Below are 15,124 nucleotides of genomic sequence, written 5' to 3' on the forward strand. Positions count from 1 at the left end.
GTGTAGTTGAACCCCTGGTCAGGTGGATCAAGTATAACTGATCACGATACTTGATGGCTTTGTTGTGTCTTATCATTTTGTGTACTGCTTCCACTTCTAGGCCGCAAGCGACAAGCTCCGTTTTTAACTCGTCCAGTTCCAATTCCGGTAAACCACGCAGTACAACTTTGAATGGTTTTGTGGCTGCAATATCGTGAGTAAAATACTCCGCTTTTGTTTGCTTCAGGTAATACTGTCTCTACTGCCTTGTAATGGAACGACGATTTTGTAGCCGTCCGTGCATAGCCTCAGGGTAGCTATCAGCCCTTTGCTGATAAGTTCATTGAAGTGTTGCCTTAGTCCAGGCGGGAAACCTTTTACGTAGAAAGGCGGCATTTTCTCCTTCTTTTCCGTTTTCTCGATAGTTTGGTCAGCCAGCGATGCAAACTTGTTAGCAGCTAGTTAGTATTTTCTTGGCGATTCCATCATCCTTTTCAGCAGGGTCACGAGGACGCTTATTGTTTTGCTCCTTACTGGAACCCGTTTTTCTCATTTCGTTGGGACACGACAACGTACTGTTGTATAACGAATGCGATAGGTAAAATAAACGAATGCGATAGGTAAACTAAAACTTTCAGTTGTTGTAACAAACACGTCTGTACACACCAAGCGTGAGACTAAGAATATGAGCGGCTCCGGCTGAAACAGGCTCTTATATAGGGATGAAAATAGGAATGAATTATTTTTCGTAGGTGGTGGAACGACATAACTTGAAAAATATGTGTGACTTCATTCCGGCTCAGAGCGATCATTTGATAAGCTCCACCTCTTTTTTCAGTTTCTAAAGTTTTTCCTCAGTTTCGTAGCACGGATGCACAAAAATGATTTCTTGTCGAACCGGACCGATAGCACTCTCATTGAAGCAACAAAATAACATGTTTTGTGTCGTGTTGCGCAGCTTCGTTAAAGAGAATGTTCCCGTCCCCGTGTCGCATGTAAGCAGATTATTGCGTTCAGTAGACAGTAGATAGTGTATCCAGCGAATAAACACCGATGGTGCTCTCACACACGCAACGGTTTTAACCCGTATTTTATTGCGGTTTGTAACATCAAGCGATTTCGTTTGCTCGCTGTTGCGTGTTGAATCATGTGACAACTTGGCAGCTGGGAGACGACGAAATTCTGTTTGCGCTGATTGATTGAATCGTCTTCATATGAGCTCTGCATAGTCGAACTAACTGCTTTTGTGAATGCGTTCTAACAGGGCAGTTTATTATTCAATGTCGGTTATGCTGATCGCAACGTTTGCGCTGCCCCTACAGTGGGGAGTTTACTAAATAAAGTAAAAATTTGACAACTACAACAGAATTTGATTGCATCCCGCACAGAATGTCTGCTTGTGTTGATGCCAGAAAACTATTAACCTTCAATTATTTTTTTATTTGCCTTCAAAAAAGCATGTTGCGGTTCAAAATCGGTTGCTAATTACAACCTTTGAGCTGCCCTAACATTGGGGGAATTAAGATACACGGACAACATGCACTGTGGAAGCTATTTCACATTCAGTAAGTTAGACGGGTGCGACAAATTTAAATTGTTAGGATGCAACACAGAATACTTGCTTGCGTTGACAAAAATTATTAACTTTCAATGACTTGTTTATTTGCCTTCAAAAAGGCATTTTGATTTCGAAAATTGGATTTCCTGATGGCAATCTTCATGCTGCCCCAACACGGGGGGAATAATGGCTGTCTGGCGACACACGCTGAGAAAAACCGCGCTGCTCCTGAGACGTGGTGACCAACCACAGGGCTAGTGCTGCTGCTAAGGAAGGACGACTGCTGTTGTCGCTGTACACACGCTGAGAAAAACCGCGCTGCTCCTGAGACGTGGTGACCAACCACAGAGCTAGTGCTGCTGCTAAGGAAGGACGACTGCTGTTGTCGCTGTCTAGAACTATTATGAGCGGCTCCGGCTGAAACAGGCTCTTATATAGGCCAAATAGCATGTTTTCAATTGCAAGGTATATGATCCTGTCGACCGTGCTTGGGAAGCAAGCATATAACGACCAATCAGAGGTCGAATTTTTCGTTTTGACAAGGCTTGACTATTTTCAATAGTAAAATAGTGTGAATAATAAAATTACAATTATCTTATTTTGGGAAGAATCTAAGAAGATTTTCCAATCTATTGCTGCAAGAACGAAGGAAATCCATCGAATACTAACCGATTTATTAGCATTTGAAATTGGACATATTTTTCACTTTTTTCGGTTTTAGATTTTCATTTTACATCCCTATGTAGCCGAACTTCCTGAGAGAAGTATCCTACTTCAAAAAAACAATAACAGCTAGGAAAATATTTTCGGAACTGGTTGCTTCAAGCAAATATCTTAAAATAACAATATAGTTAACTCTCGAATTTCCCATATATTCCCGTGAAGACAGACAGGGAACACCCCCTCTTGTGGTGAAAAAGGTAACTAAACTCATTGCACTGTGGTACAGTAAGGCAATTTAGGCGGACATAGGCTTTTCGTTGCGATTTTGGTTTGCGGTTTAAAGCCATAGTTTTTGTAAAAAGTTTTTTCTTATACATAGTCCTCTATTCATGTGCGAATGAAAATTAGGGTGGTCCTAAAATCAACGAAATAAAACAGTCTTTGGTGAACTTGTAGACCAACTAATTCTAAGTAACTTTGTAAAAAAACTTTTTTGTAGACATGCAATTTGGTTTCCAAAAACAGTCTTTTCGCTCTATTTTTTCAATTTAAATTTAAAAACAAAGTTTTCTTCGGTAACTTTAATAAAAAATACGCCAATTTTGACGAAAAAACATTGTCGATATATTATACAGATGAAGAGTTCACTATTTCTATTTAAAAAATAGGCCCTTTTGATATATTGATGTCTCCGTTTAGGGCAAACATAAATAATATTTTTTTGGATCAGAACAAATATTGTATAAATATTGTGAAGAAATACCGAAAGTTGCTTAAAATAAGTTGATCTACAACTGTGCCGATGAATGTATACATTTATTTATGCAAATAAAAAGTTAGTTTTTTCATTTAGTCGATTTCAGGATCACCCCAATTTTCGTTTGCATACAAAAAATAGACTAAATATAAGAAACAAGTTCTTAGAAAAAAATTTTACTCTAAAACCACAAAATCGCATCGAAAAACTCGTGTCCGCCTACATTGCCTTACTGTACCACTGTGCATTGTTGTTGAATTTCTGTGAGCGTGTGACATTCTCACACACGAAACTGAATTTACTCAATTTTAGATTTAGTTGACTCAATTTCATACTTTCACAGAAAAAAATATGTTGCAGATTTCGTGCGTATATTGCTTGTATGTGAAACTAACGCCATTCCGGGAGTTAAATATTGATAATATAATAGATGTAGCTTATCGAGGCACGAAGAAGAAATATACAAATAATCAGGCCACGACGTGTAAATGGTAAACTAATCCCAAGTTGCTATATACGTGGTTCCCTGTGTAACTTCACTAGCTCAGATCCATCACGGGAAGCAACTACGAAATGTGCGGCCGTCAAGCTCAAGCTCAATAATCAGGCCACGAAGTGTACAATTAAATGAATATTTCAATTACCTCGTGAAAAAGATAAAAGGAGAAACCGCACAATGGTTGTCAATAGTCGTATAAGGTTGTTGTGCAACTTTTAGCTTAGATAACACTTAAATGTTCTATCAATTTAACAATTTAAGTATGGATACATATCATGTTGTAATTGGTTTAAAAGCTTTATTATATTATATATAAAAGATATTTAACAAAACAAACATAATTAGTGATAACAACTGTTACGCAAAAACTATTATTTAATGTTTAGTTTTCTTCGTGTTGAAAGTATTTTTTGTTTTTTTTATTCCTCCGAATTTTTTGCTCTCGAGTTCTAATCTTCGTATTCATCACTTGCAGCTTTGCTTTAACCAGCATATTTATGTATTTACTAGCTGACCCGTCAAACTTCGTCCCGCCTATTTTTGTGTTTAATTCAAAAATTTTCAACATTCCAAATTAATTGATTTCTTGCGGTTTGTTTATATCGTTTGAAATTATTGGTTTTATCGGAATGACAACATCCTCGACTTTTGCCTTTAGTACATCACCTCTATTCCGAAAACACTTATATTGGGTGGTATTCAGTTATTTTCGTTGTTTTCCAGAAACTGAAAGTGGTCATCTTCGAATTCAATATGGTGTCCAGGGTCAATGCTTGGCTTCTATACATTATTTCGATTACGGAAATATTCATATGCAGTAGTATTCGGCTGTTTCCCAGAAGTTGCCATCTTACAATTCAAAATGGTGTCTGAGGTCAATTTTTAGCTCCATGCATCATTCTGGTTAAAGAAACACTCATATTGGGTGGTATTTGGTCCCTTTAGGCTATTTTTTTTTGGAGACAATTTCTGGCCCCTGAGCGTCATTCTGGTTTAAGAAACACCAATAATAGGTGTTATTTAGTCATTTTCGGCTGTTCTACAGAAACCGGAAGTCACCATCTTAGAATTCAAAATGTTGTGTTATTTGGTTATTTTCGGCAGTTTCCCATTCACCGGAAGTCGTCATTTTACAATTCATAATGTTATCTGAGGTCGATTTGTAGCTTCAGTGCATCATAACAATCCCGGAAATACCGATAATGAGTGTTATTTGGTCTTTGCCACTGTTGTTTAGGAACCGGAAGTCGCCATATTGGATTTCAAAATGGCATTTGGAGACAATTTCTGGCCTCTGAGCATCATTCTGGTTAAAGAAACACCCATATTTGGTTGTTTTTGGGTCATTTTCGGCAGTTTTCCAGTCACCAAAAGTCGCCATTTTACTACTCAAAATGTTGTCTGAGGTCGATTTGTGGTTTCAGTGCATCATCACGATTTCGGAAATACCCATATTGGATGGTATTCGGTCATATCTCGCTGTTTCTCAGAAACCGGAAGTCGCCATCTTGGATTTCAAAATGGTATTCAGAGACAATTTCTGGCCTCTGAGCGTCATTCTAGTTAAAGAAACATCCATATTGGTGGTATTTGGTCATTTCCTCTTTTTTCCAATCACTGGAAGTCGCCATCTTACAATTCAAAATTTTGTCTGATTTTTCAAAAACCGGAAGTCGCCATCTTGGATTTCAAACTGGCATTTCGAGACAATTTCTGGCCTCTGAGCGTCATTCTGGTTAAAAAAAAATACCCATATTAGGTGGTATTTGGTCATTTTCGGCAGTTTCCCAGTCACCGGAAGTCGCCATTTTACAACTCAAAATATTGTCGGAGGTCGACAAACGTACAAACCGTGGAACACCACCCATGGATTGCCTTATGCATAGGCGAACTTTATTACTATAAAATATTCGGCCGAGTCCACTCCACAATAAAATGTGAATTTTTTTCAGTGTACCCATTAAGGTAATATTATTGTCAAAAGTTACTCTATTTCGCATGTCGTGTAGAACAAAATCAGAAGTGGCGCACCTAGCGGTCGAAAAGGTGACTAACGCTTCTGTCATTTTCAATTTGTCTTCATAATTTCACGTAAGTGAACTATATTGGTATTCAATATATTTGCTTCAAGGCATCAGCAGGAAGTCCTGATTCCCTAAATGGGTCTGACGCAGTTTCGTCACAGGGAGCTGCAAAAATCCTGTTCATTAGTACTATTTCCGAATCCACTTTTCCACGAAAATCTAGAAACTGTACAGTACAGAATCTGTACCGAAAAAAACAAAAAAATCTGTACGTTTCTAGAAAACTTTGTACAATTGGGTTCTATTATAGGTACAACAGTTTTTATACATCATATGAAAAAGATGCGTTTTTTGAGCAAAACTTAAAAAATGCCTTTCGTTGTTCTTCAATTTTTAAAGGGAGATTAAAAAACTGCTTGGAAGGTGTTAAATAACATTTCACCCATGTACGGTATATGAGCGCACTGTCATTTAAGACCTTTCGAGCAGTCTTTTAATCTTCATTTAAAAATGGAAGAACAACGATAAGCAATGTTTTAAAAATCACAGCGTAACATTCACTATACTTGCATCTACGACATGCAAAATATATCTTTAAATATACCTACCTAAATCAATAGCCAAAATAAAGCCTGTTTCGAATATTTTCTCCAGCATTTCAATTTTATTGAATCATTATTATTATTCAAGTTTTCTAGAACATTAATTACTAATGTCTCATGATCGGTTATTTTCATATCAGAATTCGTAACTGAACGAATCGAATCAAAATTGCAATAAACATGGTCAATCAAAGTTCTACTCCGCTGGGAAATACGCGTATATTCATCTACACTTTGTTTCAAATTGAAAGACTCAACTAAACGCTTCAAATGATTCGAATTTGCACCATCTCGCCAGTTAATATTAAAATCGCCCGTCACTATATTTATTTTACTCAAATCAAGAAATTCATCAAGCCAGTTTTCCAATATTTCAAGAAAACGGCGGTCACTAGCATTAGGAGAATGATACAAAACACCATAATTGCCCACCTTCATGCCACCAACTACTGTAATGCCCAAGAACCAGTTACCATCCTTAGCTTCGTTGTGACAAAGCTGGAATTGAACTGATTTTCTGACATAAATAGCAACACCGCCAGTTTGCCTAGAATGTGATAAACAAGCAGCAACATTGTATCCCGGAATACTATATTGTTCAAATGCTTCATCATCGACAATGTGAGTCTCTGATAAAAACACCAAAAGTGGACGTTTATCTTCAACAATCTGACGTAATGCAACGTAGTTTGTTGTCAACCCCGCAATATTAAAACACAAAAAATCAAACTTATTCACATTCTCGTTGGAACTTGTTTGCTATTTATTGAAACGCAAGCTGCTTTTCTTTTGCTCGAATAGTCTTTTATAAATTAAACACTCTGAACTAAAAGCGGCATGGTTGACGTCCAAATTAGTTTTACGCTCTTTATTCGTTTTTACACAATTGACGCATTTCAATACAGTAGATGTACACTCAGATGTCTTATGGTTTTGGCTACACCTAGAGCATGCATCACAATTTTTGCAATTCATGCTTTTGTGTCCAAATTCTCCACATTTGAAGCATCTTAGCACATTTATCGCGGGCAATACTAAGCACCGATCAAACTCTACATTTACTTGCTTAGCAGATAACAAACTATTATACGTTTCTAAATCAACTTCAATTACCGCGCTATACTTGTTATAGGTGAAGCGTGGATTTTCGTACATATTAACTACTTTTACCTCATTGATTGTGATGCAATCATTTTGACTCTTTAAATAGTCAATGAAAACATCAGGAGAAAGATTCTCACTCATGCCCACTACTTTCAATCTAGGCACCGACGTGGGAACAACAGCACTGTATTTTTCACCCAGATTGCTTTGAATGCCATTTTTCACTAAATCAATATTTTCGCCAACGGCGCATTCGACAATAATGGAACCATCTTTACCGTTCCTGAAATTACTAACTTTGTGTGTTTTAGGATCTAAGTTAGTTTTCAAAAACTTCCGAGTTTCCTCGCAAGGTTGTTTGGACTCTTTCGGGTTAATCACAATAACCGGACGAGTCTTAGGTTTAACCGGTTTAAATCCGATATTAGTATTACTTTTGTTACTTGAGTTAGATTTATTGTTTTTACCGCGACTTTTAACAACTTGCGCAAAAGTTGCACCGTCGTCAAAAACATCGTCATTATTTTCGTATTCGATTCTACGCTTTTTGCCGATTTGGTCCGATTCAGAAGGAATCGTCCCAATCCGCGCGCGAGCATTATTAATAGCAGCTATATTCTGATTCGTATTCAATTGCAAAACCGAATGATTCAATTTTTCAAATTTCTCACATAATAATTTTTCAAGAGACTCCTTTACATTTGATCTCAACTGTTCCATACCGATATTTATCGCGCTGTTTATCTGGGTCGCAATTTGATCCCGCATTTGAATGACCGAGTCAGAGAGAGAAGATAATTTCTGCATCTCTTCTGCGATACGCTTCATGTCCGGAGTCAAATGTTGCCCACCGTTGTGGTGGTTTGATAAACACTCATCACACTTGAAGCAAAGATTATCGTTGTCTGTAATCATCTTTGCCGTCGCCTTGGTGAGCCCGGTGCACTTGTAGTGAAACAAACGCCCACACATTTCAACGGCAAATCTGATAATACAATTGCCGAACTACAGCCGGAGCAAATCATGACACAATACAGGTTAAACGCGGGACGCTACACCAACAAGCATGCAGAGAAGAGAGACAGAGGCAAGGAAAAAAACGATCGCCACCACCGCTGCTGTGAAAGCGCCGGGGGGGATTTTATTTTATCAAACTTTAACGCGAACTTGCTGCTTAAAGCAACTGTTCTTGTACTTAGCCTTGTGTAGATTCACTACCGAAACACGTTAGAATATATCTATCGTGAATCACTTCACTATTTCACATGCAAATTAACAATTTTATATCACCACACAATAACACGACTACTGTGTTCGCCATCAAAAAGCGGCCAAACACTAAACATCGAAATCAAAAAAAATCAAGAAAAATCCTTATTTTTCGACCTTCTAGAGTAGGGCCCTTTAAAAAGAATCTGTGATATGATATACAATTTTTGTTTGTTCTATTTGTTCATGTATCGAAGTTTCAAATTAAATTTATCCCTTTTTTTCTTTAGTGAATCGCTAAGTGTACAGTGCTTCCACTGGATTATAACTCGTGTTGAATACTATGTAGACATGATTAGGTCGGATAAAACTCATGCCCGCCTATGGTCACGTCGGCTACACGTTGCTGTACAGGTAAGTTTATTATTTCTTAGCTTCGCAATTGTTTAGTAATGTCGTAAATATTAAATCATTCCACTTTTTCTCTATTTCATACCTTCATTAATTCCTTCACTTGCAACGATGAGGCCGGCATTTTCTTCCGAATATAAACGCCATCCTACTTAACTTACATTCTTGGTATGCACAAACAGGCTTATCGTGAGATGTTACAAAGTTTGCAAGCGCTGCAGATGCTCCCGGATGCAAAAGCGAAGGATTTATTTCTGATGCTACAAAACAACATTTTCTACGTACTCGAGTATCGGGAAATAATCCTACATTTACTCATTGGTTTCAACGAAACTAACAATACACGGTGAGTGGTTTTAAAAAAATATTTTTCTATATCTACGATTTGAGCCCTTTCTCATTCGAACTTATTATTTTTTAAAATCGATTAACATGTACACTTCAATAATTAGAAGTAAAAAAACACCTTGATAATTTCTACTGGGGTTTGTTATTTTAACAAATTTTTGGTAGATAACAGCACAACTATACCGAACATTTAAAACATTACATTAACACACATATGAACATACATTAACGCATACTACTTACTTACTTTTATGGCGACAGATCGTTGAGATCTTATGCAGAATTCAGAATACGTATCCACAAAACTCAGCCTTGGGTTGCTACTCTCCAGGCACACATCCAGTGCGTGCGAGGTCTGCCTCGAAGTCGTCGGCCTCTATCCGGTTCTCTGCTAAATACTATCTTTGCCTGTCGCTCATCCGCCATCCGTGCTACGTAGCCAGCCCACTGTAACCTGCCGTGTTTCATCAGCTTGACAATATCAGCGTGTTTGTATACTTCGTACAGCTCGTGATTCATGCGCCTGCGCCACACCCCATTCTCCAAGTAAGTTTGCCTCCAAGTATTGATCGCAGGATTCTACGCTCGAAGACCCCAAGCCAAGTAGATTGGTATTCTCCAACAAAGGCTTCCTGCAACTGCCTCAGTCGCTGGAACAGGATACGGGAGAGAATTTTGCAAGCGGAATTGAGGAGGGTTATGCCTCGATAATTACTACAGTCGAGTCTATATCCCTTCTTGTAGATAGGGCATATGAGTCCTTCCAACCAGTCCGTAGGTAGTTGTTCCTCAGACCATATCCTTAGATATTCTGGTGAATTGCAATACACAGCGGCTCGCTTCCAACTTTGAAAGTTCTTCCAGCGGCTTCGTGGTTCTTTAGCTCTTTGCAAGCATTCTTCACCTCGTCCAATGTTGGTGGGTCCACAGCTTGTCCGTCCTCCCCAATTTCTATCCTATTCCCCCCGACGACTCTCCTACCTTTCTCACCATTCAACACCACTTCAAAATGTTGCTTCCAACGCCTGGCCTCCTGCAGTTTATCGGTAATCAGGTTCCCCTCCCTGTCATTGCACATGGCAGGTACTGGCACGGTCCGGTTCCTGATTCCGTTGATCGTTCTATAGAAAGTCCTCGTGTCGTGCCTGGTTAAGTAATTCTCCGCCTCGGCGAGGACGCGATCCTAATGCTCACGTTTCTTACGGCGGTGAAGCCTCTTTTCGGCAGCTCTTGCCTCCCGGTATTTCTCCCGCATGTGACGCTGTTTCGCTGACTGCATCATGGATGTGCTTCCACTGCTTGTTCAGGTCCACTCCAACTGGTTCACCGATCCGTCTATTAACTTTCCGAGTATACTCTGCAGCAACTCCTTCCGCTGATAATCCCTGGATTCAAATACGTTGGACAACCGAGGGCGCGAATCTTGCCTACCACGAGATAGTGATCCGAGTCGATGTTTGGCCCTTGAAAAGTCTGCACATCTATGACGTCTGAAAAGTGCCGGCCATCGATCAGCATGTGGTCGATGTGGGAGCAGGCCTCTCCATTGGGGTGTCTCAAGGTGTGCTTCCGAATGTTCAAACGTGCACCTCATCGATTTTATCGTTTGTCGGCGCGTACACGTTGATAAGGCTGTAATTGAAGAATCTGCCCTTGATCCTTAATACGCATAGACGGTCATTAATAGGCCTCCACCTAATGACACGCTTCATTTGGTTTCCGAGCAGCACGAAACCGACGCCCCGCTCCGCTCTGCCGCCGCCATTGTAGTAGATGTGGTACTTGAAAGAAGCGCCGGCGATCGGATCAACCGCCCGGAGTTCTCGTTCTCCGGTTTTAGACCAACGCACTTTTTGTATGGCTGCCACCTCCAGTTTTGCCTTCTGTAGCTCTCTGGCCAAGATGCCCGCGCATGCCGGCTCGAGCAGAGTCCTAACATTCCAAGTGCCAAGTTTCCAATCGTTGTCCTTTTTCGTTTGCCTAGTTCTACACCGATTGTTCCGATTCGTATGATTGTTCGTTCGTATGTTTATTTCATCATGCTGCCTTACTAGGACTGCGATGCCTAGTCTCGCGACGGGGCTGCCGTCTTGGGTGTATCTGGCGAGACACCGCATTTCATAGTTCAGCCGTCCGCCCCGGATCAGTCGCTGTTGAAGCCGCCCCTAACTTGGGGAACAGACGCTCAAGCAAGCTGCTCTCCAAGGAGAACAGCTCATCCTTCCCTGCCAGCATACGACCAAGTTCCCACCGGTTCACCGATCTTCCTGCATACACATGAAAATAACATGAAATAAATATGTTTCGAATATGCGCGAAATTTTTTTATCTATAGTAGGATTTATAGTAAGATCTATAGTAAGAGTTATAGAAGGAATTTTCGTTTAAATATGACTTATCTGAAATGTCTTAAGGAAACGTCCACAAATTACGCAACGCTTGAGAAGAAGGGAAGGAGAGCTATATGACAAAGTGTTGCAACCCATGCGAAAATTTTTTTGAAGCGCACAGAATTAACGCAGACTGAGGCTTTGCAGGGAACGGCATCTTGGGTCCCGCCCGGTGCTCTGATCAATCCTTTTTTCTACCGAAAGCAAAGATTCAATCAATATCCATCTTATCCGTGTTGTGCGGGACTTCGTACAACGTTCGTCTCTCTGAGCCATTGAGTTCAATTACGTTTTTCGATTGCAAAATAAAACAAACGGGCATTACGATCGTTTCATTCCCTCCCTCGTTTGAAATTCTCGCCCATCTGTTCGCACTACTTTACGGCAATGTTCGCACTGCTTTACGGCAATGAACGACCGCAAAAATCATTTTATCGGCAGTCTCTGGATGACTCTGACATCTGTATCCTGTTACGGCGTTTTAGGACAACCGTTGATAAGAACGATGTGGGTGGGTTAGGGTGCCAATCACTTATATGGGAAAAAACTACACAAATGTTCACCTGCCCGAAAAAACACCCTGTGCAAAATTTTTGCTCGACCGGACTTAAAACGGGGTGGTGCCAAGCGATTGATGTTTGACCTTGAAAATTCGAGCAAACACCACAATCGTGATTTTTTTACTTCAGATGATAGCAGATCTCGAAGTTTCATGCATTTTTAAGCCATCTGGGACTAAAAAAATCGAAATTTCTTGCACCCCACTCCGTTGGGTTAATTTTTGGATTTCTAAAGGCACAGTGTTTTTTCGAGCAGGTGAACATTTTGTGTAGGGTTTCTCAAAATGGCCATTTTGGTTGGAACCCTGGGGTGGGTGTTGCAAAATAAACAATGATGAGTTGAAAAAATTCGGTGCGGGAAAGTTTGTGCGCCACTTTCGTGGGACATAGTTTCCATCTTAATCTTTTGATCTGTGTTTGTGTGTTTACTATCATCGAATGAGGCATTCGGATTCGAAAAAAAAAAAGGAAAACATATTGATGAATTTAAGATAGTTCTGCTAAACTGCAAAACATCCTCGTATTATTCTTTCGTAAACCCAATTCAACGTTACTGTAGGAATTTAGAAATAATGTTTAGCATGAGCATGAGCATGAGCATGATTGACCGCCTGTGGTTGCTACTCTGTTATTGCCAGATCAGCTGTAATTACACAGAGAACCAACGGATGATGCTTGGGACTAACATGCATCCTCAATGTGTAAAAACTGGTGACCCTAATCTTTATATTAGGCAATACCAGCGCCGACCGTATCCAAAGGACAGGGTTTGCAGCGGGGTTCGTTTTGGTAAACGATATGCTGAGCTCAAATACGCGGCGTATATCGCGCCTACGAGTTCATTGTTTCCACCGCGAAAATCGTATCGTGATCGTTTAGTTTATGATGTAACACCGCACAAATAAAGCATGCGCGAGAATACCGGCCTTAAGACTGAATTGAGACAGATTCAAATACCCGGACATCTCCTCATGAAGTCGTTTACAACTACCGAAATGTATCTTTTATTGATTTATCTCAGACGACTACACAATGTTAAGAAAGTTACGCAGGTTGTACAGATGTTCACAACGCTTCACCACTACTATTACCTTCTCGTGGATTGACCCTCCTTATACCGAAAACTATGACGCCTTCCAATCGCAAATGTTATCAAGTTTTATTTATTGGAACCGAGTCAAACTAACAAGTTATGCTGGGGCTATATAACGAATATTTGTGGTTTGTCAAGCGAATTACAAAAGCGTATTAAACTCGACGATTTGAAACCGGCTTCAACCAACAGAAAAATTCCTATTTATCGCTCGAACGAGTTCGTTTATAGATAAGTAACTCAGGGCTTAAAAATTAGCTTAAAAGCTAAAAAAATGCTAATGTGCATATTAAACAGAGTACAAACAATATTTAGTTACAAAAGGCCAAACCAATCACAATCTGAATATAGAAGACATGACCTCGTGTCATGTCTACTTACAAGAATTCAATATGATCAATTTAAAAACTGTTAATACATAATAATATTTGATTCTGTGCCGAACACGCATCAGTATAGGACGTGTTTGGTGATCGCTCCGATAGAATATAAAACAAAAGACGCGCGAGCAAGTGTTGGCATTGTTTGCCTGGTCGAGTGAAGGTTCAAGGTCGCCCGCCTTTGTGCAACTGTTTCGCATCGTGACTACCAGCTGGTGCGTAAGCCGATTTGGCTGCTGGCTGAATTGTGCTACAGCAGTGGACGAGAATCTCAACACAAAGGAGGAAAAAGAAGAAGCCAACAGTTGACAGCGAGTTGTGTCGCTGTGCTGAGTGATCACACACCCGGCTCGCTGCTGGTGGCTGTTTGGAGCTGCTGTATTGGTGCTGCTGGCTGTAACGGCTGCAGCTTCGACCGTTCGGACAACGAACCCTGCTGAAAGGAGAAGTAAAGAGGTACGTGTTCTGTCGGCGCTGGTGCGCTAGATTTAGCGCGATGGATGTAGATCCCTCGCCTCCCGTGCCACCATCCCCGAACCCCTCCGACCCTGTCCCTCCTGCCAACCCTTCCTCTGTTAATTCTGCAGTTCCCCCTCGCCCCAGGCTTTACCCGGACGGATCTCAGGGCAGCTTTACTGTTTTCTTTCGGCCAAAAGCAGGACCGAAATCGAAACCGTTAAACATCCTGCAGATTTCGAAAGACCTGACGGAGGGGTACAAGGCCGTGACCGAAATCTCCAAGGTCAGACCCAACAAGCTCCGTGTCGTGGTCAGCGACCTGCTCTCCCTAGCCACGTCTCGATCGATCGGGTTCGTCTGCCTGTGCGATTGTATGTACCCCGTGTTATGAATTGCACCAATTGCAAGCAGCTAGGCCACACAGCCGCCTACTGCTGCAATAAGGCACGATGTAGCAAGTGTGGAGAAACTCATGCGGACGATTCTTGCAGTGTAAATGCTGAAAAATGTATTCACTGCGGGGAAAATCAGCATGAGCTCTCCACATGCCCGGTGTCCATGCAGCGCAGAGATAAAATCAAGCGGTCACTTAAGGAGCGTTCAAAGCGATCTTACGCTGAGATGCTGAAGAAGACCGTGACCACTTCTACCATAACATCGAACCCCTTTGATCTGTTGTCCTCTGATGAAACCGATTCTGACGATTCACCAGCGGGAACAACTTATGCCAATCCTGGGGCGTCTAGAAAGAGGAAAAATATTTCCTCTCCTAAACTTCCCCGAAAAGGTCCTAAGATTTCCCAAAGTGAAATGAAAGTTACAAACAAACCAAACAGTGCTGCGGAAAAACCGAAGCAAACTCCTCCTGGGCTTGCAAATTTAAAGTCCCAGAAGGAGTTCCCAGCACTGCCAGGAACATCTAAAACCCCAGTTGTTCCTTTTGCACCCCCAGTTGATGAAACAAACTCTGGATTAGTGAAATTTTCTGACATTGTGGACTGGATTTTTGAAACTTTCAATGTACCCGATCCAATTAAAATTTTTCTTACAGCATTCCTCCCAACAGTTAGATCATTTTTGAAGCAGTT

At 40.7% G+C, this 15,124-nt stretch overlaps 2 protein-coding genes across 4 annotated transcripts in view; one reads left to right on the plus strand and one right to left on the minus strand.

Moving 5' to 3' along the window:
* The window catches only part of LOC129717838 (proton-coupled folate transporter-like), a 117,258-nt gene extending 109,742 nt beyond the window's left edge, over positions 1-7,516 (minus strand). The window contains exon 1 of one of the 2 annotated variants that reach the window (XM_055668046.1): positions 7,253-7,511. The gene's annotated coding sequence lies outside the window, so the exon portion shown is untranslated. Of the gene's footprint in view, positions 1-7,252 lie in introns of both variants that reach the window. The other variant, XM_055668048.1, reaches the window with a different exon arrangement.
* LOC129717836 (protein timeless homolog) overlaps positions 1-15,124 on the plus strand; it is a 279,468-nt gene that overhangs the window by 15,230 nt on the left and 249,114 nt on the right. For both annotated transcript variants that reach the window (XM_055668038.1, XM_055668039.1), the window contains 2 exons: positions 8,686-8,809; positions 8,989-9,152. In XM_055668038.1, the coding sequence (XP_055524013.1) occupies positions 8,686-8,809; positions 8,989-9,152 (288 nt within the window). The remainder of the gene's footprint in view (positions 1-8,685; positions 8,810-8,988; positions 9,153-15,124) is intronic.

Source organism: Wyeomyia smithii, chromosome 1 (genome assembly GCF_029784165.1).
Source record: "Wyeomyia smithii strain HCP4-BCI-WySm-NY-G18 chromosome 1, ASM2978416v1, whole genome shotgun sequence".
Lineage (NCBI taxonomy): Eukaryota > Metazoa > Arthropoda > Insecta > Diptera > Culicidae > Wyeomyia > Wyeomyia smithii.